Source organism: Salvelinus fontinalis, chromosome 24 (genome assembly GCF_029448725.1).
Source record: "Salvelinus fontinalis isolate EN_2023a chromosome 24, ASM2944872v1, whole genome shotgun sequence".
NCBI lineage: Eukaryota > Metazoa > Chordata > Actinopteri > Salmoniformes > Salmonidae > Salvelinus > Salvelinus fontinalis.
In genome coordinates this window covers 39,033,914-39,060,625 of record NC_074688.1, presented here as the reverse complement: position 1 = coordinate 39,060,625, position 26,712 = coordinate 39,033,914, and the positions used below count along the sequence as shown (strand labels likewise).

The 26,712-nt window shown below is 45.3% G+C and overlaps 1 protein-coding gene across 1 annotated transcript in view; it reads left to right on the top strand.

The window, feature by feature from the left end:
• The window catches only part of LOC129822540 (succinate receptor 1-like), a 93,126-nt gene extending 68,212 nt beyond the window's left edge, over positions 1 to 24,914 (top strand). Inside the window, exon 3 of the mRNA XM_055880845.1 lies at positions 23,961 to 24,914. Coding sequence (XP_055736820.1) covers positions 23,961 to 24,914 — 954 coding nt within the window. The remainder of the gene's footprint in view (positions 1 to 23,960) is intronic.
• Positions 24,915 to 26,712: the final 1,798 nt, after the last annotated feature.

The following is a 26,712-nucleotide window of genomic DNA, read 5'->3' as shown; positions in this document are numbered from 1 at the left end:
CATGGAGCAGCACACATACAGACTCACACAAAGGGGATGGATTCTTTCTCTGTTTAAGTTCCCTATATTCTCTATCTGTCTTAGTTCCCTATATTCTCTCTTTGTCTTAGTTCCCTATATTTTCTCTCTGTCTTAGTTCCCTATATTCTCTCTCTGTCTTAGTTCCCTATATTTTCTCTCTGTCTTAGTAACCTATATTCTCTCTCTGTCTTAGTTCCTATATTATCTCTTTGTCTTAGTTCCCTATATTATCTATCTGTTTTAGTTCACTATATCAACCTGCAGCAGGAGGCTTATGCTGCCCTCTTCTGGATAGAGGGAGCACTCACAATGCTACAAGTCGGGTGTGAGATTTGTACCCATTTATAAACGACATCAACTCACACAGTGTGTGTGTGTGTGTGTGCAACCTGACCCACGGGAGACGTAGAGGGGGAGGGTAGGGGGTCGGGAGGGTTGGAGAGAGGAAAAGTAATGTATAGTGTCTATCTAATAGAGAGAGAGAGAGATGTTTTGTTGACGTGAGAGCTAAAGCTTCTGCATACTCACCACGACACATAATTGGAGAGTTGATCTGAGGATAAAATCATCTGCATGAACAATGCTGTAGTCAATCATAATGCATTATAAACATGACCTTGTGAAAAAAAACACCATTAACCTCCAGCTTTAACACTGTGAATAATAGAATGTGTTTGTTTACCAGTAATGTTTCACCACTTACTGTTTACTAGTGTCTGATTTGCTTACAGGACCTCATTGTTCTCCACCTTCCTATGAGGTAAACATATATATTGCAGTATGACTGCATTGATAGCAGGCTACCTTATAGTGCATTATAACACTTTCTATAAGCAGTTATAACCACTCCTAGGGCATTATATCGTCATAGTATCTGCTGTGTCCTGCCACCAGAGAGCACTGTGGTGCAATACAAGGATAGTCTACTTACTGACAGCTACTAAACCGTGGTGCTCATCTCTGTATTGGCCTACAAGAGTTAAATGTGATTAGATGTTGTTGCACCAGACAAGCTAATAAACGCATGTTCTGCAATTTAACATTTGCTAAGCCCCGCCCCATCGGTTATTGTTTCTTCCTGGGTCAACTTTTTCCCGGGAAGCTCAAATAAAGCTCAAGCTCAATTCCTGGGAAGCTCGATTGGTTTGTTTCAAGAAAAAGTTGATTAAGGATGACAAGGGAAAGCCACCCCAGTCATCCCAATACAACACTGGACAGAAAGTGACAACAGACCAAGGTTCCTGGACAGAAAGTGACAACAGACCAAGGTTCCTGGACAGAAAGTGACAACAGACCAAGGTTCCTGGACAGAAAGTGACAACAGACCAAGGTTCCTGGACAGAAAGTGACAACAGACCAAGGTTCCTGGACAGAAAGTGACAACAGACCAAGGTTCCTGGACAGAAAGTGATAACAGACCAAGGTTCCTTGACAGAAAGTGACAACAGACCAAGGTTCCTGGACAGAAAGTGACAACAGACCAAGGTTCCTGGACAGAAAGTGATAACAGACCAAGGTTCCTGGACAGAAAGTGATAACAGACAAAGGTTCCTAGAAAATATATTTTGTTATTTGTTTTTATAGCTAACCCCCTCATGTATTCCCCTCTAGAGACAATGTCCTCGCACGGGCACAATCCCCATTTTTTTCATATTTTAATCGCTGTTTTATTAATAAAAATGCATCTGATTAAGTTAGAGACTTCCTGGTGTTTGTATGGAATGCGTCTCAATCCACCGAGTCCACCAATGGCAGCCTTCCGCATCTGTGTTGGAAGGTGGCTGAGGTATAGCGCTGTTTGTCTGACCAATAGTAATCCCCCCCAAAAAATCAATAAAATCTGACCGGTTTGAGCTTCAAACTAATATGGAAAGCTTTAGACCCTCATGAACAGGGACGTGTTTAGCTCTACAAGGCCCACAAGCTTTACAGGACTCGTGGGAAGGCTTACCCATAACTGTGCAGTAAAACATTTATGAAAATGAATATACTTTTTGGGAACCATTTAGCAGACATTCTTATCCAGTGGATTTTACACATCCAATTGGGATTGAGTGCCTTGCTCAAGTGTGCATGAATGGATTTTCCACCTAATCGGCTCGGGGATTTGAGCCAGTGACATTTCAGTTATTGGCCCAACGCTCTTAACCACTAGGGTACTTGCCGCACCAGGGCTACATTTTATTACACCAGAGATACACTTATTTTACACATGCAACTTTCCTAAATCTGTCAGATGCATTTCAGACACCTCAAACTATTTGTCTTGATGATTTATTTATTTTGTTGTCATATATTAATGTATTAGTCAATTTGTTTTTATGGGATTATAGCAGTAAAGGCCAAATTCAATGTTTCATCAGATAATAATACAAAGTCATTTGTGTAATATTCGGTTTCTATATTGTGTAAAAGTGTTCCATTTAAGTCATTTATCAGACACTCTTATCCAGAGTGACTTACAGGAGCAATTAGGGTTAAGGGCACATCCACCGATTTTTCACCTAGTCAGCTCAAGGATTTGAACCAGTGACCTTTCTCTCACTAACCCTATTGAGATTTATTACATTGAAAAATCTACACTGTCTCTTTAAGAGCGTCAAGTTTGTGAGCTATGTCATGCAAGAGATCAGTCTGTCATTCATTGCTATGATCATTCTTCTTCTAAAGAAGCTTTTCCTTTTCCTTTCTTTATGTGTAACCCAATGTTTAAATATACTGGTAAAGTAACCAGGTTGTTAGCTAGCTAGCTAATGAGGTAACATGACTGAACAAGGTGTACTGGTAAAGTAACCAGGTTGTTAGCTTGCTAGCTAATGAGGTAACATGACTGAACAAGGTGTACTGGTAAAGTAACCAGGTTGTTAGCTAGCTAGCTAATGAGGTAACATGACTGAACAAAGTGTACTGGTAAGGTAACCAGGTTTTTAGCTAGCTAGCTAATGAGGTAACATGACTGAACAAGGTGTACTGGTAAAGTAACCAGGTTGTTAGCTAGCTAGCTAATGAGGTAACATGACTGAACAAGGTGTACTGGTAAAGTAACCAGGTTGTTAGCTTGCTAGCTAGCTAATGAGGTAACATGACTGAACAAGGTGTACTGGTAAGTAACCAGGTTGTTAGCTTGCTAGCTAATGAGGTAACATGACTGAACAAGGTGTACTGGTAAAGTAACCAGGTTGTTAGCTAGCTAGCTAATGAGGCAACATGACTGAACAAGGAGTACTGGTAAAGTAACCAGGTTGTTAGCTAGCTAGCTAATGAGGTAACATGACTGAACAAGGAGTACTGGTAAAGTAACCAGGTTGTTAGCTAGCTAGCTAATGAGGCAACATGACTGAACAAGGTGTACTGGTAAAGTAACCAGGTTGTTAGCTTGCTAGCTAATGAGGTAACATGACTGAACAAGGTGTACTGGTAAAGTAACCAGGTTGTTAGCTAGCTAGCTAATGAGGTAACATGACTGAACAAGGAGTACTGGTAAAGTAACCAGGTTGTTAGCTAGCTAGCTAATGAGGCAACATGACTGAACAAGGTGTACTGGTAAAGTAACCAGGTTGTTAGCTTGCTAGCTAATGAGGTAACATGACTGAACAAGGAGTACTGGTAAAGTAACCAGGTTGTTAGCTAGCTAGCTAATGAGGTAACATGACTGAACAAGGAGTACTGGTAAAGTAACCAGGTTGTTAGCTAGCTAGCTAATGAGGCAACATGACTGAACAAGGAGTACTGGTAAAGTAAACAAATGTCGGTGAGAGATTTATGAAGACGGCTTCAAGGGGTACTGAACTTCCTCATTTTTTTAGCTTGGCCTTTAAGAAATGCAGCAGCCTTGACTGAAGCTAAACCAGAGTGGTTTTGGGAGGGTGGTTTAATGTGGATGTCCCTTGTGTCTGTGTGTTTGTACGTGGCAAGCCTTTGTACATTAATACACTCAGTGTACAAAACATTAAGAACATCTTTACATTCAGTTGCACCCTCTCCTTTTTCCTTTAGAACAGCCTCAATTCGTCGGTGCATGGACTCTACAAGGTGTTGAAAGCGTTCCACAGGGACGCTGGCCCATGTTGACTGCTTTCAACAGTTGAGTCAAGTCGGCTGGATGTCCTTTGGTTGGTAGACCATTCTTGATACACACAGGAAACTGTTGAGCATGAAAAACCCAGCAGTATTGCAGTTCTTGACACAAACCGGTGGGCCTGGCACCTACTACCATAACCCGTTCAAAGGCACTTAAACATTTTGTCTTGCCCATTCATCCTCTGAATGGCATATACACACAATCCAAGTGACATCAATCAGGATTTATAGATTCCACCTGGAATCACCTGGTCAGTGTGTCATGGAAAGAGTAGGTGTTCTTAATGTTTTGTACACTCAGTTGTACATTATTATAATAATAAAAAATGCATCTGTAAACTTAGTAGATATCACCATCTAGAGGCTTTGACTCTGACATAAACAACTGTCACTCCCACAGCAGGTTTTTTAAGGACACATATTTTCACCTCTCTCCCTCTCTCTGCAGAAAAAGCTAAATACATATATTGTCACGCCTGCTCCCGCTCCCCCTCCCTGGCGCTCGAAGGTGCCAGGCTCCCCAGCATTACACACTCTTACCATCATCATTACGCACACCTGCCCCCCCCTCCCGCAGCATTAATTGTCGTTTGTCGTTGTCTACCCGTGTGCTGATGCAGTTTCTACCTGTCTGTTCCTGAATAAATGTTGCCTCCCCGTACCAGCTTCTCATCTCCAGCATCAGTCACTACATACTGTATCAATATATTTGACTGCATCTGTAAAAAAAAAAAATCATGCTCTCTCTGTTTCCAAGTAGACCATGTGGTTAGTGCACCTTACTACATATCTGTTGCCAAAATATGCCATGCACTGCTGGGTCATTGATGGCTGCTGGTGTAACAGTATAATTTTAGTCCATCCCCTCGCCCCGACCCGGGCGCGAACCAGGGACACTCTGCACACATCAACAACAGTCACCCATGAAGCATCGTTACCCATCGCTCCACAAAAGCATGTATCTCACTCTCTCTTCAGAAAAAGCTACAATGTAGTACAATGGAGAAGAATATTCTGTATTTTGTACTTATTCTTAACTGGTTGAATGGCTATTTCTACCCTGCAGGCACCTGCAACTAACCACAGGTGAGTTTTCCGAGTAGACCATGTGGTTAGTGTACCTTACTACATCTCTGTTGCCAAAATATGCCATGCACTGCTGGGTCATTGATTGGCATCTTTGCGTTCCAAGTGCAACACCGTAGGTTGCAAAATAACACCGACTTCCATGTGTGTCATATCCTTCGATGCATGCTAGCATATATCAAGTTGTACGCTTCAATACGATGACAATGAGGCCATCTTGATAACTCCTCATACAGAATGAATGGTACAAGGAAAAATGCAAATATTTATATAACCTGATTCATTAGCAAGCCACAACATATGACACATATTTACTATATTAATCTATTAAAGGTTTTATGCGAGCCTAACTAGTTTGCATGTTCAAACATGTCTGCTTGTAAAGCCACAATGCAGAAAGGGTGTCCTCTGTTGACACGGTCCGCACTTTCCTCAGCCAGACAGTATTGGTCATTTTACAGCCTGTTTGCAGTCAAAATACAGTAGCTTCATTCACTGCCTACAAAAGACTCCTACCAAACAAGACAGAACAATGGTAAGACACACCTGTTAATTAAATAATATGTCATAAAGAGATGATTGAGAAATCATAAATTATTTATCAAATGTATGCCGATATGTTATGTCATGTTTCACTGTGAAATCACACATTTATATAAAAAAAGAAAAGGTCTATGAGACTCACTGTACTGATTGGTAGAGTAGTTTGTGAAAGTTGCAGGTTGGGTTGGCTGTATGTATTGATGTTTGTACATGTTGGTTATCAAACAACTAATGTATCTACTAACACATAATAGAATGCAGTACTTGTATTATTGCTGTACTAGACGCGAGAGTGAGTCAAGGTTAGCTACTGTGTCGAGGTTAACGACTGAATGTTATTTATGACTGAACAAAAATATAAACGCAACATGTAAAGTGTTGGTCCCATGTTTCATGAGCTGAAATAATTCCCAACAAGCTTATTTCTCTCAAATGTGTTTACGTCATAATCCATCCACCTGACAGGTGTGGCATATCAAGAAGCTGATTAAACAGACTGGCCATTACAGAGGTGCACCTTGTGCTGGGGACAGATAAAATATATGAAGTGTTATATGAACTGTAAAACTGCAGAAATTGTTGTATGTTTCATTTATGTTTTGTTCAGTATACATAGCTCATGCACAAAGCAGTACAAGTTCACTGAGTGACTGATTCAAAACAGCAATATTTTATAAATAACCAGACAAATACATTTGCAGACCAGTCAGAAGTTTGGACACACCTACTCATTCAAGGGTTTTCCCTCATATTTTTCCTTATAGGGAAGACATCAAAAATATGAAATAACACATATGGAATCATGTAACCAAAAAAGTGTTAAACAAATCAAAATATGTTTATATTTAAGATTAAGATTTTTCAAGGTAGCCACCCTTTGCCAATGATGACAGCTTTGCACACTCTTGGCATTCTCTTATGTAAAAAAAATAGTAAAAAATAAAGAAAATCCCTTGAATGAGTTGGTGTGTCCAAACATTTGACTGGTACTGTATAAAAAATACAAAAAATAGTGCAGTGTAAAACAATGTAATACACAAGTCAAGTGGTGAAGAGAAGAGACACAAAGTAAACACCAGTAAAATGGAAATGAGGAAATGAGTCAATGTAAAACAATGTAATACACAGGTCAAGTGGTGAAGAGAAGAGACACAAAGTAAACACCAGTAACATGGAAATGAGGAAATGAGCTACCTTAACATGTGAATATTGTAACGGTGGTCCTCCTCCTCTCCAACCGAAAAGGAGGAGTAGTGATGGAACCAAGGCGCAGCGGGTTGTGAACACATCATTTATTCAAAGACAAGACGAAAAAACACGAACTTCACTACAGCTAACAAAACAACAAACGGAGTAGACAGACCTGGACGACGAACTTACATTGAACACGAAGAACGCACGAACAGGGAAAATAGACTACACAAAATGACGATGTACAAAAACAAACCGAACAGTCCCGTATGGTGCGACAAACACTGACACAGGAGACAACCACCCACAACGAACACTGTGAAACAACCTACCTAAATATGACTCTCAATTAGAGGAACGCCAAACACCTGCCTCTAATTAAGAGCCATACCAGGCAACCCTTAAACCAACATAGAAACAGAAAACATAGAATGCCCACCCAAACTCACATCCTGACCAACTAACACATACAACAAACTAACAGAAATAGGTCAGGAACGTGACATAACCCCCCCCATAAGGTGCGAACTCCGGGCGCACCAGCACAAAGTCTAGGGGAGGGTCTGGGTGGGCATCTGACCACGGTGGTGGCTCAGGCTCAGGGCGAGGTCCCCACCCCACCATAGTCAATCCCAGCTTACATCTCCCCCTACAAATGACCACCCTCCTATTACACCCACTTAATCTCTTGGGTAACATCGACACAAGGGGCAGCACCAGGACAGAGGAATAGCTCAGGACAGAGGGATAGCTCAGGATAGAGAGGTAGCTCAGGATAGAGAGGGAGCTCAGGATAGAGGGGCAACTCCGGACTGAAAGGCAGCTCCGGACAGAGAGACAGCTCTGGACTGAGGGGCAGTTCTGGATAAATAGCCGCTCTGGGCTAAGGGACAGCTCATGACTGGCTGACGACTCTGGACGCTCATGGCTGGCTGACGGCTCTGGACGCTCATGGCTGGCTGACGGCTCTGGACGCTCATGGCTGGCTGACGGCTCTGGACGCTCATGGCTGGCTGACGGCTCTGGACGCTCATGGCTGGCTGACGGCTCTAGACGCTCATGGCTGGCTGACGGCTCTGGACGCTCATGGCTCACTGACGGCTCTGGCAGATCCTGTCTGGTTGGCGGCTCTGGCAGATCCTGTCTGGTTGGCGGCTCTGGCAGATCCTGTCTGGTTGGCGACTCTGGCAGATCCTGTCTGGTTGGCGACTCTGGCAGATCCTGTCTGGTTGGCGACTCTGGCAGATCCTGTCTGGTTGGCGACTCTGGCAGATCCTGTCTGGTTGGCGGCTCTGGCAGATCCTGTCTGGTTGGCGGCTCTGGCAGATCCTGACTGACGAATGGCTCTAGCGGCTCCTGACTGACTAACGGCTCTGACGACTCGGGACAGACGGGCGGCTCTAATGGCTCGGGACAGACGGATGGCTCAGACGGCGCTGGGGAGACGGATGGCTCAGATGGCGCTGGGGAGACGGATGGCTCAGATGGCGCTGCGGAGACGGATGGCTCAGATGGCGCTGCGGTGACGGATGGCTCAGATGGCGCTGCGGAGACGGATGGCGCTGCGGAGACGGATGGCTCAGATGGCACTGCAGAGACGGATGGCTCAGATGGCGCTGCGGAGACGGATGGCTCAGACTGATCCTGTCTGGCGGAAGGCTCTGTAGGCTCATGGCAGACGGGCAGTTCATGCGGCGCTTGGCAGACGGACAGTTCAGGCGCCGTTGGGCAGACGGCAGACTCTGGCCGGCTGATACGCACTGTAGGCCTGGTGCGTGGTGCCGGAACTGGAGGCACCGGACTGGAGACACGCACTTCAAGCCTAGTGCGGGGAGCAGGGACAGGGCACACTGACTTCTCAAAGCGTACTATATGCCTGGTGCGTGGTACCGGCACTGGTGGCACCGGGCTGAGAGCACGCACCTCAGGACGAGTACGGGGAGAAGGAACAGTGTGTACAGGGCTCTGGAGACGCACAGGTGGCTTAGTGCGTGGTGCCGGAACTGGAGGCACCGGACTGGAGACACGCACCATAGAGAGAGTGCGTGGAGGAGGAACAGGGCTCTGTAAACGCACTGGAAGCCTGGTGCGTGGTGTAGACACTAGAGGTACTGGGCTGGGGCGGGGAGGTAGCGCCGGAAATACCGGACTGTGCAGGCGTATTGGCTCCCTTGAGCACCGAGCCTGCCCAACCTTACCTGGTTGAATGCTCCCCGTCGCCCGACCAGTGCGGGGAGGTGGAATAACCCGCACCGGGCTATGTAGGCGAACCGGGGACACCATGCGTAAGGCTGGTGCCATGTAAGCCGGCCCAAGGAGACGTACTGGTGGCCAGATATGTAGGGCCGGCTTCATGACATTTGGCTCAATGCCCAATCTAGCCCTACCAGTGCGGGGAGGTGGAATAACCCGCACTGGGCTATGCACACGTACAGGAGACACCGTGCGCTCTACTGCGTAACACGGCGTCTGCCCGTACTCCCGCTCTCCACGGTTAGCCTGGGAAGTGGGCGCAGGTCTCCTACCTGCCCTTGGCCCACTACCTCTTAGCCCCCCCCCCCCCCCCCCCCCCCCAAGAAATGTTTGGGTAGTACTCACGGGCTTTTCGGGCTTCCGTGCTAGACGCGTCCCCTCATAACGCCGGTTTTGGGCTTGCTTCTCCGGTCTCCAGCCTTGCTTCCTTGCTGCCTCCTCATATCGCCGCCTCTCTGCTCTCGCTGCCTCCAGCTCAGCTTTGGGGCGGCGATATTCCCCTGGTTGAGCCCAAGGACCTTTTCCATCCAGCTCGTCCTCCCAAGTCCAGTAGTCCTGTGTATATTCCTGCTCGAACATCCGCTGCTTGGTTCTCGAGATTTGGTGGGTGGTTCTGTAACGGTGGTCCTCCTCCTCTTCAACCGAAAAGGAGGAGTAGTGATGGAACCAAGGCGCAGCGGGTTGTGAACACATAATTTATTCAAAGACAAGACGAAAAAACACAAACTTCACTACAGCTAACAAAACAACAAACGGAGTAGACAGACCTGGACGACGAACTTACATTGAACACGAAGAACGCACGAACAGGGAAAATAGACTACACAAAATGACGATGTACAAAAACAAACCGAACAGTCCCGTATGGTGCGACAAACACTGACACAGGAGACAACCACCCACAACGAACACTGTGAAACAACCTACCTAAATATGACTCTCAATTAGAGGAACGCCAAGCACCTGCCTCTAATTAAGAGCCATACCAGGCAACCCTTAAACCAACATAGAAACAGAAAACATAGAATGCCCACCCAAACTCACGTCCTGACCAACTAACACATACAACAAACTAACAGAAATAGGTCAGGAACGTGACAAATATGAAAAGCAAACCAAATCAAATTTGTCACAAATACTATAGGTGTAGACTTTCCCGTGAAATGCCTACTTACAACGCAGTTCCAACAATGCAGTTCAAGAAATAGAGCTAAGAAAATATTTACCAAATGATGATAAGAAAAATAATAAAGTAACAATAATGAGGCTGTATATAGGGAGTACCGGTACCGAGTCAATGTGCGGGGGTACAGGTTAGTCAAGCTAATATTCAGTGGCTATTTTAGCATGTAAATCTTGGTGGTGGAAAATACGTTTTTGTTGTTGATGCATGCCAGCAAATGCACTACACAACACTAAACAATACATTAATTGCACTATAACGGTTACAAACGGTGCCCACAAACTGTTAGGACCTACATTAGGGACTACATAAAGCTGTCCCAACAGCAGGGCTTTCTTTTCAGCACCATGTAGTGAATCCGTACCACCGCTAAACCTGGCTATCAGCGGAGCCTTGTCTGACAGCAAAACAGTTAATTCAGCCTCATTTACTGCCTTTTTTAAAAACATAGCTGATATGGCTGACTTGCTTAAACAAATGTGGTTTCTACTGACAATTGAACAGGAAGGTGGCGTGCAAAATCTTGACATCAAACTTTTTCATCAAAGTCTGGCATTCTCGGGATTTATGGCGCATTCAAGACAAATGGGAACTCGGGAAAAAAAACAAGGTGGAATCATGACTTCAGTTATCTTGAGGTCGGAGCTCTAGAAAGAGGCTGTAAGAACCGACCCTGGCGATGAGGAGGTAGCAGGGGAGTCAACATTTCATAAGGAACAGACAGGAAACAAGACCAGCACAGCGTCAGCACACGGGCAAAAGAACAACATTCAACAATCATTGCAGCAGCGGAGAACAGAGATGAGGAACTGACAAATATAGTGGAGGTAAAAAACAGGTGATTGTGTCCAGGTGAGTCCAATAATACGCTGATGCGTGTGACGGGGAAAGGCAGGTGTGCAGACTGATGGTAGCAGGAGCTCGTAAGCGCCAGGGAGGGGGAGCGGGAGCAGGCGTGACAGAGGCCTGAGTTCCCAACTTATAATTCTGAGTTGGATAACTGTTCAAAAGGTATTTTCCCAGTCAGAGATTGTTTTTTTCAGAGTTCCCGGTTGTCTTGGAATCACTGAAGTCTGAGATTTATGAGTTACGAGTTTCCAGTTGTTTTGAACGCGGAAGAAGTCATGCTGGATTGACAGCATGGCCAATGTATTCAACCTTTTCTAGCCCATGGTGTTGAATGTGAATGTTCCTTTTAAACTAGGAAAAGAGACCCTTAAACCCAGACTTGGACCACACACCCTCTCCAGTGAATTGGAGGGTAGTGATTGCTTTGCAACACTTGCAGTTCGCCAATAATTCCTTTCAAATCACTCATTGTTCAACTTGCGATGTCCAACTTGTTGTGTAATGTTTATGTTCAATGGCTGATGAGCACCGATATGTTTAATCTATAATTTCTCTTCATATGACAAGGATGGAAAAGTATTTTCAAGTAGATTGTTGACCTGATTCATGACGATGACTGCTTGTCTAGCTTGCTAGCTAAGATTTTGAAAGTATGACGTTGACATGATAAGTCCAATCAAATCAAATCACATCACATTTTATTTGTCACATACACATGTGTGGCCTGCTGGAGGTCATTTTGCAGGGCTCTGGCAGTGCTCCTCCTTGCACAAAGGCGGAGGTAGCGGTCCTGCTGCTGGGTTGTTGCCCTCCTACGGCCTCCTCCACGTCACCTGATGTACTGGCCTGTCTCCTGGTAGCGCCTCCATGCTTTGGACACTACGCTGACAGACACAGCAAACCTTCTTGCCACAGCTCGCATTGATGTGCCATCCTGGATGAGCTGCACTACCTGAGCCACTTGTGTGGGTTGTAGACTCCGTCTCATGCTACCACTAGAGTGAGAGCACCGCCAGCATTCAAAAGTGACCAAAACATCAGCAAGGAAGCATAGGAACTGAGAAGTGATCTGTGGTCACCACCTGCAGAATCACTCCTTTATTGGGGGATGTCTTGCTAATTGCCTATAATTTCCACCTTTTGTCTATTCCATTTACACAACAGCATGTGAAATTTATTGTCAATCAGTGTTGCTTCCTAAGTGGACAGTTTGATTTCACAGAAGTGTGATTGACTTGGAGTTACATTGTGTTGTTTAAGTGTTCCCTTTATTTTTTTGAGCAGTGTATATTATTTTATTTATAGTATATATATATATATTATAACATTATAAGTGACATTGTTTAAAAAGCTAGTGATACATTTATTACATCCAATTTTTAATTGGCTAGAGATTTGAGTCATTATGTTGGCAGCAGCCACTCAATGTTAGTGATGGCTGTTTAACAGTCTGATGGCCTTGAGATAGAAGCTGTTTTTATGTCTCTCGTTCCCAGCTTTGATGCACCTGTACTGACCTCGCCTTCTGGATTATAACGGGGTGAACAGGCAGTGGCTCGGGTGGTTGTTGTCCTTGAGGATCTTTATGGCCTTCCTGTGACATCGGGTGGTGTAGGTGTCCTAGAGGGAAGATAGTTTGCCCCCGGTGATGCGTTGTGCAGACTTCACTACCCTCTGGAGAGCCTTACGGTTGTGGGCAGAGCAGTTGCCGTACAAGGCGGTGATACAGCCCGACAGGATGCTCTCGATTATGCATCTGTAAAAGATTGTGAGTGTTTTTGGTGACAAGCCAAATTTCTTCAGCCTCCTGAGGTTGAAGAGGCGCTGCTGCGCCTTCTTCACCACGCTGTCTGTGTGCGTGGACCATTTTAGTTTGTCCGTGATGTGTACGCCGAGGAACTTAGAACTTTCCACCTTCTCCACTACTGTCCCATCGATGTGGATAGGGGGCTGCTCCCTCTGCTGTTTCCTGAAGTCCACAATCATCTCCTTTGTTTTGTTGATGTTGAGTGTGAGGTTATTTTCCTGACACCACACTCCGAGGGCCCTCACCTCCTCCCTGAAGGCCGTCTCATCGTTGTTGGTAATCAAGCCTACCACTGTAGTGTTGCCTGCAAACTTGATGATTGAGTTGGAGGCGTGCATAGCCACGCAGTCATGGGTGAACAGGGAGTGCAGGAGAGGGCTGAGAACGGACCCTTGTGTGGCCCCAGTGTTGAGGATCAGCGGGGTGGAGATGTTGTTTCCTATCCTCACCACCTGGGGGTGGCCCGTCAGGAAGTCCAGGACCCAGTTGCACAGGACGGGGTCGAGACCCAGGGTCTCGAGCTTAATGACGAGTTTGGAGGGTACTATGGTGTTAAATGCTGAGCTGTAATCGATGAACAGCATACCTACATACTGTAGGTATTCCTCTTGTCCGGATGGGTTAGGGCAGTGTGCATTGTGATTGCGTCGTCTGTGGACCTATTGGGGCGGTAAGCAAATGGGAGTGGGTCTAGGGTGTCAGGTAGGGTGGAGGTGATACGATCCTTGACTAGTCTCTCAAAGCACCTCATGATGACGGAAGTGAGTGCTACGGCGTGATAGTCATTTAGCTCATTTACCTAAGCTTTCTTGGGAACAGGAACAATGGTGGTCCTCTTGAAGCATGTGGGAACAGCAGACTGGGATAAGAATTGATTGAATATGTCCGTAAACACACCAGCCGGCTGGTCTGCACATGCTCTGAGGATGCGGCTGGGGATGCCTTCTGGGCCGGCAGCCTTGCGAGGGTAACATGTTTAAATGTTTTACTCACGTTGGCTGCAGTGAAGGAGAGCCCGCAGTTTTTGGTAGCGGGCCGTGTCAGTGGCACTATGCTGTCCTTAATGCGAGCAAAGAAGTTGTTTAGTTTGTTTGGGAGCAAGACATCGTGGTCCGCAACGGGGCTGGTTATCTTTTTGTAGTCTGTGATTGACTGTAGACGCTGCCACATACCTCTCGTGTCTGAGCAGATGAATTGTGACTATACTTTGTCTCTATACTGACGCTTAGCTTGTTTGATTGCCTTGTGGAGGGAATAGCTACACTGTTTGTATTCGGGCATGTTTCCGGTCGCCTTGCCCTTATTAAAAGCAGTGATTTGCACTTTCAGTTTTGCGCAAATGCTGCCATGAATCCACGGTTTCTGGTTGGGGAAGGTTTTAATAGTCGCTGTGGGTACAACATCACTGATGCACTTGCTAATAAACTCGCTCACCGAGTCAGTGTATTCATCAATGTTATTGTCGCCACGTGGAACATATCCCAGCCCACGTGATTGAAGCATTCTTGAAGCGTGAAATCCAATTGGTCAGATCAGCATTAAACAGTACTGAGCACGGGCGTTTCCTGTTTTAGTTTCTGTCTGGGAGCAACAAAATGGAATCGTGGTCAGATTTTCCAAAAGGAGGGAGAGGGAGGGCTTTGTATGCATCGCAGAAGTTAGAGTAAGAATGATCCAGGGTTTTGCCAGCCCGGGTAGCGCATTCGATATGCTGATAAAATTTAGGGAGCCTTGTTTTCAGATTAGCCTTGTTAAAACTTCTTATGGCTGCAGCCTGACGTCGGTACACTTATGACAACAGCCAGCTCAAGTGCAAGGCGCGAAATTCAAAATATATATTTTTTTTATATTTAACTTTCACACATTAACAAGTCCAATACAGCATATGAAAGGTACACATCTTGTGAATCCAGCCAACATGTCCGATTTTTAAAATGTTTTACAGGGAAGACACAATATGTAAATCTATTAGATAACCACGTTAGCAAAAGACACCACTTTTTTTACTCCACCAGTTTTTTACTCCATCAGTAGCTATCACAAATTCGACCAAATAAAGATATAAATAGCCACTAACCAAGAAACAACTTCATCAAATGACAGTCTGATAACATATTTATTGTATAGCATATGTTTTGTTAGAAACATTTGCATATTTCAGGTATAAATCATAGTTTACATTGCAGCTACAGTCAGAAATTGTACCAAAAGCAGCCATAATAATTACAGACACCAACGTCAAATACCTAATTACTCATCATAAAACATTTCTGAAAAATACATAGTGTACAGCAAATGAAAGACAGGCATCTTGTGATTCCATCCAATATTTCCGATTTATTAAGTGTTTTACAGCGAAAACAAAATGTAGTGTTATATTAGCTTAGCACAATAGCCAGAAACACTTGGGCGCCGACGACTACGACAGATATATGAAATAGCATCATAAAATGTTTCTTACTTTTGGTGATCTTCCATCAGAATGTTGGACAAGGTGTCCTTTGTCCTTTGTCGTTGTTTGGATTTAGAACGCTAACTTTCCCTCTTCATTTAGCAAGCGCGCTAGCCAAGCGCCTCGAATCTCTCCATGTCAACAAACGGAAGAGAACGGAACACGGCAAAACTCCCGAAAAAATTTCAATAATCTGATGAAACTATATTGAAAAAACATACTTTACGATGATATGGTGACATGTATCAAATAAATTCAAAGCCGGAGATAATAGTCGCCTATAACGGCAGCTAAACAAAAGGCAATCCCACTGTCCACCTCGCGCTCTTCAGAGTACCGAAAATGGGGGACACGTCATTCCAAGATGATGTGTTCCATCTCAGACCTGTCAGGACCCGGTGTGAGAAACAGTCACTAATAATTGGCAGAACCCAGGAGATGAGGCAGTACTCAAAAGACTAATGCAAAATACACAACAACAAAACCAGAGAACCTCTGGAAAATCCAACAAGAGAAAATATATGTTCACACAAAAAGGCTTGGGCTGGGGCTGGGTGCTAACATACAAACACTGAGCAAAGAACTGAGAAACACACAGGGTTTAAATACTAACAAGGGAACGACATATAGGTGCAAACAATAATTAGAGCAAGGAAAAAACAAAAGGTTCAAAAAAGGTGCAATGGGGACATCTAGTGACCAAAACCAGAACAGTCCTGGCCAAAACCTGACAAGACCAAGATAATCACCTCATTTCTTCTCTCACAGCTTCTTGACACCCAGGGGAAGGTGTATGACGTGCATGTATACTAATATGTCTCGTGCCCTTTTATAGGCAGGAAGAAGAACAGAGCATCGATTTCAGACTTTCCACTTCCTGGTCAGGAAATGTGCTGCAGAATGAGTTCTGTTTCACTCAGAGAAATAATTCAAACGGTTTTGGAAACTAGATAGTGTTTTCTATCCAATAGTAATAATAATATGCATATTGTACGAGCAAGAATTGAGTACGAGGCCGTTTGAAATGGGCACTTTTTATCTGGCTACTCAATACTGCCCCTTGCAGCCCAAACAGGTTAAAATCCCCAGCTACATTAAATGCAGCCTCAGGATATGTGGTTTCCAGTTTACATAGTGTACAATTAAGTTCTTTCAGGGCCATCAAAAAAAGCCTGCTTGGGGGGATATACACGACTGTGATTATAATCGAAGAGAATTCTCTTGGTAGATAATGCGGCCAGGATTTGATTGTAAGGAATTCTATGTCAGGTGAACAAAAGGACTTGAGTTTCTGTATGTTGTTATGATCACACCATGTCTCGTGAATCATAAGGCATACACCCCCGCTGTCACGGTTCTCGTTCTCTTCATCTGAGGAGTAGCAAGGATCGGACCAATACGCAGCGTGTCCATTTTCATTTATTAAAACTGAATACTGGAAAATACAAAATAACAAAGTAAATAATACCGAAAACCGAAACAGTCTTGAAATGTGAAACAAACGTTACAACAGGAAACAATCACCCACAACATACAATGAAAAACATGCTACCTAAATATGGCTCCCAATCAGAGACAACGACTGACACCTGCCTCTGATTGAGAACCATACAGGCCCAACACATAGAAATCTAACAACAGAACAAAACATAGAAAAACAACATAGAATGCCCACCCCAACTCACGCCCTGACCAACTAAAATAAAGATATAAAAAAGGAACTAAGGTCAGAACGTGACAGTACCCCCCCCTCCCCCCCCCCCCCCCCCCCCAAAGGTGCGGACTCCGGCCGCAAAACCTGAACCTATAGGGTAGGGTCTGCGTGGGCATTTACCGCGGTGGCGGCTCTGGAGCAGGACGTGGACCCCACTCCACCATAGTCTCGGCCCACTTATGTGGCACCTTAGGAGTAGCGACCCTCGCCACCGACTCCGGATTGGAGACCCTAGTAGAGGGCACCACTGGACTGAAGAGCGCCTCTGGACTGAGGAGCGCCTCTGGACTGACGGGCCCTCTGGACTGACGGGAGCCTCTGGACTGACGGGCGCCTCTGGACTGACGGGCGCATCTGGACTGACGGGCGCTCTGGACTGACGGGAGCCTCTGGACTGACGGGTGCATCTGGACTGACAGGCCCTCTGGACTGACGGGCGCCTCTGGACTGACGGGAGCCTCTGGACTGACGGGCGCCTCTGGACTGACGGGAGCCTCTGGACTGAAGGGTGCATCTGGACTGACGGGTGCATCTGGACTGACGGGTGCATCTGGACTGACGGGCGCCTCTCGACTGACGTGCGGCTTCTGACTGAAGGGCCGCTCAGGCGGCTCCTGACCGAAAGGCGGCTCAGGCGGCGCCTGACTGACGGGCGGCTCAGGCGGCGCCTGACTGACGGGCGGCTCAGGCGGTTCAGGACAGACGGGCGGCTCAGGACAGACGGGCAGCTCAGGCGGATCAGGACAGACGGGCGGCTCAGGCGGCTCAGTACAGACGGGCGGCTCAGGCGGCTCCTGACTGACGGGCGGCTCAGGCGGTTCAGGACAGACGGGCGGCTCAGGACAGATGGGCAGCTCAGGCGGATCAGGACAGACGGGCGGCTCAGGCGGCTCAGTACAGACGGGCGGCTCAGGCGGCTCAGGACAGACGGGCGGCTCAGGCGGCTCAGGACAGACGGGCGGCTCAGGCGGCTCTGGCCTGGAGAGAGAACCTGGAGGGAGGAGACGGAGAGACAGCCTGGTGCGTGGGGCTGACACAGGACCCACCAGGCTGGGGAGACCTACAGGAGGCCTGGTGCTTGGAGGAGGCACCGGAAGGACCGGGCTGTGGGGGAGCACTGGAGCTCTGGTGCGCAGCCTTGGCACCACTCCCCCAGGCTGGATGACTACTCTAGCACGGACCCTCCAGAATGAACCGGGCTGTGGGTGAGCACTGGAGATCTGGTGCATACTACACGCACCTCTCCCTTAGGCTCAATTCCCACATTCGCCCGGCATGAGCGGAGCGCAGGCAAAGGACGCACTGCACCCTCCCAGCGCCCCGGAGACACGGCACGCAGAGCCGGCGCAGGATACCCTGGACCGAAACGGCGTACCGGAGACCAGACACACTGAGCCGGCACAATACGCCCTGGCTGGATGCCCACACTCGCATGACACTTTCGGGGGGCTGTCCTGTAGCGCACCGGGCTATGGGCATGTACTGGCAACACCCTGCACTTAACTGCATGACACGGTGCCTGACCAGTAACACGCTGCTTTCAATAAGCACGAGGAGTGGGCTCAGGTCTCCAACCTGACTCTGCCACACTCCCCGTGTGCCCACCCCAAAAACATTTTTGGGGCTGCCTCTAGTGCCTGTCGCGCTGCCGTGCTGCCTCATATCGTCGCCGCTCAGCTTTCGCTGCCTCCAGCTCTGCCTTGGGGCGGCGATATTCCCCAGCCTGTGCCCAGGGTCCTTTTCCGTCCAAAATCTCCTCCCATGTCCAGGAGTCCAAAACTCGCTGCTGCCCGATACCACGCTGCTTGGTCGTTGGTTGGTGGGTGATTCTGTCATGGTTCTCGTCCTCTTCGTCTGAGGAGTAGCAAGGATCGGACCAATACGCAGCGTGGTAAGTGTACATTTTAAAACTGAACACTGAAAAATACAAAATTACAAAGTGAATAACACCGAAAACCGAAACAGTCCTGAAATGTGAAACAAAAACTACAACAGGAAACAATCACCCACAACAACACACAATGAAAAACAGGCTACCTAAATATGGCTCCCAATCAGAGACAACGACTGACACCTGCCTCAGATTGAGAACCATTCTAGGCCCATATAAATCTAACAACAGAACAAAACATAGAAAACAACATAGAATGCCCACCCCAACTCACGCCCCGACCAACTAAAATAAAGACATAAAAAAGGAACTAAGGTCAGAACGTGACACCTGCCCTTCTTCTTACCAGAGAGATGTTTGTTGCTGTCGGCGCGATGCGTGAAGAAACCAGGTGGCTGTACCGACTCTGATAACGTATCCCGAGTGAGCCATGTTTCCGTGAAACAAAGAACGTTACAATCTCTGATGTCTCTCGGATTTCGTCTACCTTGTTGTCAAGAGACTGGACATTGGTGAAAGCTACTGTAGATATAATGTGATTTGACGTCATTTTATCTGGTTTCAACGATCTTGAGCCTTCTTGGATGGGTACCTCTAATGTAATTCTATGGCAAGCACCCAAGGGGCTTGAATTTTCAACCTGTCCCTTTAGATGTTGCGGGGACGTAGTGTCCCCATGAGTGACAGAACACTGAGCCAATTATGGCGCAACTAGAGAACATTACCAACCCCTGCGCTCCGTATTTCTCGCTGGCTGCCCCACCACCACAGAAAGCACTGAGCTAGGCTGAAACACCTGCATTTTGGAGCTGCCTTACGCAATAATTCAAAAAAGAGACCATGTTTGTATGTGGCTGTATTAAAACCTGTTATGGCTGCAATCCCGTTAACGGGATAAGTGTCATCAACAACCGCTGAATAGCATAGCGCTAGATTCAATAAATATTACAAAAAATATTTAGATTCATGAAATCACAAGTGCAATATAGGAAAACACAGCTTAGCCTTTTGTTAATCCACCTGTTGTGTCAGATTTTGAAATTATGCTTTACAGTGAAAGCAATCCAAGCGTTTGTAAGTTTATCGATCGCTCGACAAAACATTAAGTACGCTTAGCAGTTCAAGTTCAAGTAGCTTGGTCACGAAAATCAGAAAAGCAATGAAATGAATCGTTTAGCTTTGATGATCTTCGGATGTTTTCACTCACGAGACTCCTAGTTAGACAACAAATATTCCTTTTGTTCCATAAAGATTATTTTTATATCCAAAATACCTCCATTTGTTTGGCGCGTTGTTGAGAAATCCACAGGAAAGAGCGGTCACGACAACAGACGAAAATTCCAAATAGTTTCCATAATGTCCACAGAAACATGTCAAACGTTTTTTATAATCAATCCTCAGGTTGTTTTTCAAACATATAATCGATAATATATCAACCGCAAATGTCTTTCACAGTAGGAGAGGGAAAAACAATGGCTGTCCAAACTCTGTTGCACGAGCAAAACTCATGTGACCACTTGACGATGTTATCGTTCTGGCTCATTTTTTCAAAATAAAAGCCTGAAACTATGTCTGAAGACTTTTGACACCTTGAGGAAGCAATAGGAAAAGGAATCTGGTTCATATCACTTTAAATCCAGCAAAGGGAGGCTATGGAACATGGAGTTTTTGAAATAGAAGCCACTTCCTGTTTGGATTTTCCTCAGGGTTTCGCCTGCAATATCAGTTCTGTTATACTCACAGACAATATTTTGACAGTTTTGGAAACTTTAGAGTGTTTTCTATTCAATACTAATAATAATATGCATATTAGCAACTGAGACTGAGGAGCTGGCTGTTTACAATGGGCACCTTTTCACCCAAGCTACTCAATACTGCCCCTGCAACTCAATGATTTATTTTTTTACATTGTTTGCCTACTGATATGTGACACGTATTATTGCCAAGATAACATGCAAAACAGGCAACAACAAAAAATTATAATAATACATATATGTTTTTTGCTAACCAGGCTCTGCCCCACCTGCCCTGAATTACTGGTCGCCACTGACACTATCAACGTTTCTCTTTGCTGTGGCAATTGTGATCGAATCAACACAATTTTAACCACATACCAAAACAAAACAAACTATGCAAGATATTTTGTTGTTGGCAGATCACATCGGATTAGGATTCTATTGCATTGACACACACTACTCAGCCCGTACTCTGCACAGACTGTTGTGGCATAACCGATCAGAGCTGCAGTAGGCCTTTATGCAAATAGACCATTACCATATATGGATCTGTGCCATTTACGTTGAACTAGACTGTGTTTACAGCAGGAGTGGTCGTGAGTAGATGGCATTGCTGTGATATCAAGGTGATTTCTGCATGTAGCCATGTGTGCACATTTTGTTCAAATCCTTTGCTAGTTAGTGAGTTTTTAGCCCAGTTATAGATACTTTGTCGTCAGCAATATGGGAGCTTCCTACAAGAGCACGCCATGTGTACATTTGTAGACATCTAGTGAGTCAGGTAAAGAGCTTTTTTTGTCTAAAAGGGGTGGTGTTGTACTTTGAGACAGGCTTCAATAAATGAAGTAGCCAATAGGCATAGGGTAGCTTCATTTGTCTGAATCTCTGTAATGATGGAATGTTAATAATAATGCATTTTATTCTGTAAAGTGGTGTCTTGCATCAAACAACACAACAACATGTTCTGTCACCTCCTTGTCTGAAGTCGATAAACTAATGTAATGTCAAGCCTTCTATGTTTTTTTTCAAGAGTCTCATGGAATGTAGGCCTACACTGAACTCCACACATTAGCTGCTACTGTAAGCTGAATGATAGAACAGCTATTTCTATGTTAAAATGTTATGGGATGCATTTTCTCAATTGTTTTTGGTGGTAGGCCTATATTATGATCAAATAGCCACAGTAGCCTATATGGCCACTGTTAAAACTGTAAGTAAAGCGGGAACATCCTCAGTATTCACAGTAAATGTAAGTGTGAAGTTGACCAGAATTTTCACAATTTTCAAGTTTGCACTCAACAAACCGGAAATTTGCTCAGTGCCTAAATATTTTTTTGGGAAAATTGCTTGCAAGTAGTAGAAGTTGCAGAACATCCATCTCTTCCGTGTTTATACCAGAAGAGATACTGGAAAAGATGTGATTTAGACACAGGGGCAGGACTTCCGTTACAAAACTCACTAACTACTGCCCCTCAGTCTTCGCAAGGAACGATCCGTCGGGCCTCAATTTCCAGGTAAGAGAAAAATGCGTAGAATGACAGAGCATCTTAAAAGAAGCCGCCCCTTTTGTGACGAAAAAACGACATTGCAACACTGTGCTAAGATCCATCGGCCTTGTTTACGTATTCTGTGTAAACCCCTTATGTCAGCCTTCTGCATCTGCGGTGGAAGGTGGCCGAGCCACAATGGTGTTTGTAAGACCACGAGACATCCTGAAAATTGGTCTTCTCATGAGAACTTCTGTAGCACACAACATTAAATAACCACTTTTTGGTAATTGGAAACTCTTTTGCTCTACAACCCCCACAAGTGTCACGGGACTCGTCTGAAGGTAACCCATACAAATGAAAGGTGTCTGTGTTATTTTGCCCGTCTAAATCTTTTATTTTTTTGGGCCAGTCTGAGATATGGCTTTTGCTTTGCAACTTTGCCTAGAATGCCAGCATCCCGGAGTCGACTCTTCACTGTTGACATTGAGACTGGTGTTTTGTGAGTACTATTTAATGAAGCTGCCAGTTGAGGACTTGTGAGGTGTCTGTTTCTCAAACTAGACATGCTAATGTACTTGTCCTCTTGCTCAGTTGTGCACCGGGGCCTCCAACTCCTCTTTCTATTCTGGTTAGAGCCAGTTTGCGCTGTTCTGTGAAGGGAGTAGTACACAGTGTTGTACAAGATCTTCAGTTTCTTGGCAATTTCTCGCATGGAATAACCTTAATTTCTCAGAAGAACAATAGACTGGCGAGTTTCAGAAGAAAGTCTTTGTTTCTGTCCATTTTGAGCCTGTAATCAAACCCACATATGCTGATGCCCCAGATACTCAACTAGTCTAAAGAAGGCCAGTTTTACTGCTTCTTTAATCAGAACAACAGTTTTCAGCTGTGCTAACATAATTGCAAAAGGGTTTTCTAATGATCAATTAGCCTTTTAAAATGATAAACTTGGATTAGCTAACATAATGTACCATTGGAATACAGGAGTGATGTTTGCTGATAATGTCCCTCTGGTTGCCTATGTAGATATTCTATTAAAAATCTGCCGTTTCCAGCTATAATAGTCATTTACAACATTAGCTATGTCTACACTGTATTTCTAGTCAATTTGATGTTATTTAATGGACAAAAAAGGTGCTTTTCTTTAAAAAACAATGACATTTCTAAGTGACCCGAACTTTTGAACTGTAGTGTACTGTGAGGATGACGTCGTTGATGCAATTATTGATGAAGCCGATGACTGAGGTGTTATACTAGTCAATGCCATTGGATGAATCCTGGAAAATATTCCAGTCTGTGCTAGCAAAACAGTCCTGAAGTTTAGCATCTGCTTCATCTGACCACTTTTTTATAGACCGAGTCACTGGTGCTTCCTGCTTTAATTTTTGCTTGTAAGCAGCAATCAGGAGGATAGAATTATGGTCAGATAGTTTTTTTTACATGGAGTAAAGTTGTTCAAAACATTTTTACCCTCTGGTTGCACATTTAACATGCTGATAGAAATGAGGTAAAACCAATTTAAGTTTCCCTGCATTAAAGTCCTCAGCCACTAGGAGTGCCGCCACCATTTTCCTGTTTGCTTATGGCGGTATAAAGCTCATTGAGTGCGGTTTTAGTGCCAGCACTCCTCTTCTCTCATCTCCTCCCTCTCCTCTCCTCTCCAGGTGTATAACTGTACAATGCTAGATGACTTCCTGTTGCAGTACTACCTGACTCCCGCCTATGCCCTGGAGTTTACCCTGGGTTTCCCCAGCAACCTGCTGGTGGTCCTGGGTTATGTGTTCTGCCTGCCAGAGTGGAAGAGCACCAATGTTTACCTGTTCAACCTCGCTGTCTCTGATCTCATCTTTCTGTGCACGCTGCCACGCCTCTCCTACCTGTACGCCAACGCCCAATTAGAAGACAATGGCGTCGGCTGCACAATCAACCGCTATATTCTCCATACCAACCTCTACTCCTCCATCCTTTTCATGGTGTGGGTCAGCATGGACCGCTTCCTGCTCGTACGACACCCGTCACGACTTCACTTCCTGTTGACCAAGAAGGCGGCCCTCTGCTTGTCTCTCATGACCTGGGTGGCAGTTAACATGCAGGTGGCCCCCCTAATATTGTACATGGTCCAGGACATGCGGAAAGGGAACTGGAGCTTATGTAAGGACTTTGGGAGCCTGGAGGTTATGGATAACTTGCTGGGATACAGCCTGGGCCTGACGGTGACTGGCTACCTGCTGCCTCTGCTGGGGCTTGGCTTCTTCAGTTACCACATCAACCGGCTTCTCCGTGTCCAGGCGAAAATGATTCAGGGCAAGGGGACATCATTCCGCCGGCCCGTACGGGTGGTCTCTGCTGTAGCGGCCATGTTTCTGGTACTGTATCTGCCCTATCATTTGATGAGGAATGTGAGAATAGCGTCGCGGCATCCCTGGGCAGGGCTGTCTGACTGCCACAAGATATATATAGAGAGTGCATACATCCTGACCAGGCCGGTGGCGTTCTTCCATAGTGTTATTAACCCTGTGTTCTACTTCTTCATGGGAGACAAGTTCAGAGAGCTCCTATTGGCCAAGATCAGAGGCCTGGTGAGACAGCTAAAACAGAGGACAAGGACGGCAATGTGAGATCCTGTTGGACACTCACACACACAAACAAACACATGCACACACACACACACACACACACACACACACACACACACACACACACACACACACACACACACACACACACACACACACACACACACACACACACACACACACACACACACATACACATACAGTGTCCGGGAAAATATTATGGTATGTTTGAAATATTAATCATGTAGGCATATTTAACGAATGTTGTGATGCCCCGATCTGCCGGGGAGGGTTGAAACCAGCCACGCTAAGCATTTTTATGTCTGCTATATAACACCTCAGCATTTCTTGTATTATTGGGCTCTCAACAAGTCACCTACGGGTGGTCGTTGACCAGCTCCATTTTTGCAATTCTTGATAATAAAGATTGATTGTTTGAAAAAAATAACAAAGTCTCTCTCACTTAATAAAAAAAATGTTCCACGGCAATCTACCGACGAGGATGGGATCCAGCGGGCGGACAAGGAATCACGAACATAGAGAAATAAGAAGGTGAGACTGGAATTTCTTATAACAAGCATATAACATTTTTCTCTATCTTTGAATATAGTAATTTACTTGTGAAAAATAAACAGTTGAAACAAAAACGAATTCCTGAAATTTCAGGGCTGCTATAATAATTACAAAAAAAACATTAACCACATGTATAGTACACTGCTCAAAAAAATAAAGGGAACACTTAAACAACACAATGTAACTCCAAGTCAATCACACTTCTGTGAAATCAAACTGTCCACTTAGGAAGCAACACTGATTGACAATAAATTCCACATGCTGTTGTGCAAATGGAATAGACAAAAGGTGGAAATTCAAACATCAATGCGAGCTGTGGCAAAAAGGTTTGTTGTGTCTGTCAGCGTAGTGTCCAGAGTATGGAGGCGCTACCAGGAGACAGGCCAGTACATCAGGAGACGTGGAGGAGGCCGTAGGAGGGCAACAACCCAGCAGCAGGACCGCTACCGCTGCCTTTGTGCAAGGAGGTGCACTGCCAGAGCCCTGCAAAATGACCTCCAGCAGGCCACAAATGTGCATGTGTCTGCTCAAACGGTCAGAAACAGACTCCATGAGGGTGGTATGAGGGCCCGACGTCCACAGGTGGGGGTTGTGCTTACAGCCCAACAACATTTGCCATCATTCTGTTTTGAATGTGTTTTTAACCGTTTTGGAAACAGTGTGTTAGCATTTGAAAACGTGTGCTGCAAATATATAGTTTAGCAGGTGGTGGAGTATGAATGAGAAAAGAGGTCATGGATTTCAGGGGAATGTGGTCATTGAATGCATTTTGTGTGAAAGCAATGAAAAATGATTCACAGTTTGGTCCACACACACTTCTGTTTCGCTGACTGTCTGAAGAGTTTTGACAATGTGACTTCAGTTTTGACCAATGCATGTTAGCGATGGAAAAAAATTGTAAAAAGGAAGATTGTATAAAACATGACATGGTATAAATGAGTGATAACCTGGGTTAGATGTAAGTGTGCAAGTTATGTAATTCCAGGAACTAGTCCTGAAGTAGAAGCATGTAGAAGTAAGAAAATATTCCTGCAGGTTATAAAAATATTAAATAGGCTGAGAGAGGCTGGACTGAGGGCTTGTAGGCCTGTTGTAAGGTGGAGGAGGTGGAGGTGGAGGGTCCGTCATGGTCTGGGGCGGTGTGTCACAGCATCATCGGACTCACAGATCTCTGCATCCTCCCCCAACAGGACAGGTACTCTCATCAGAGAAGTCTTTGAAACCTTGAATAAGGGTTTCACATTTGGGGAAATGGCACTCTAATTGT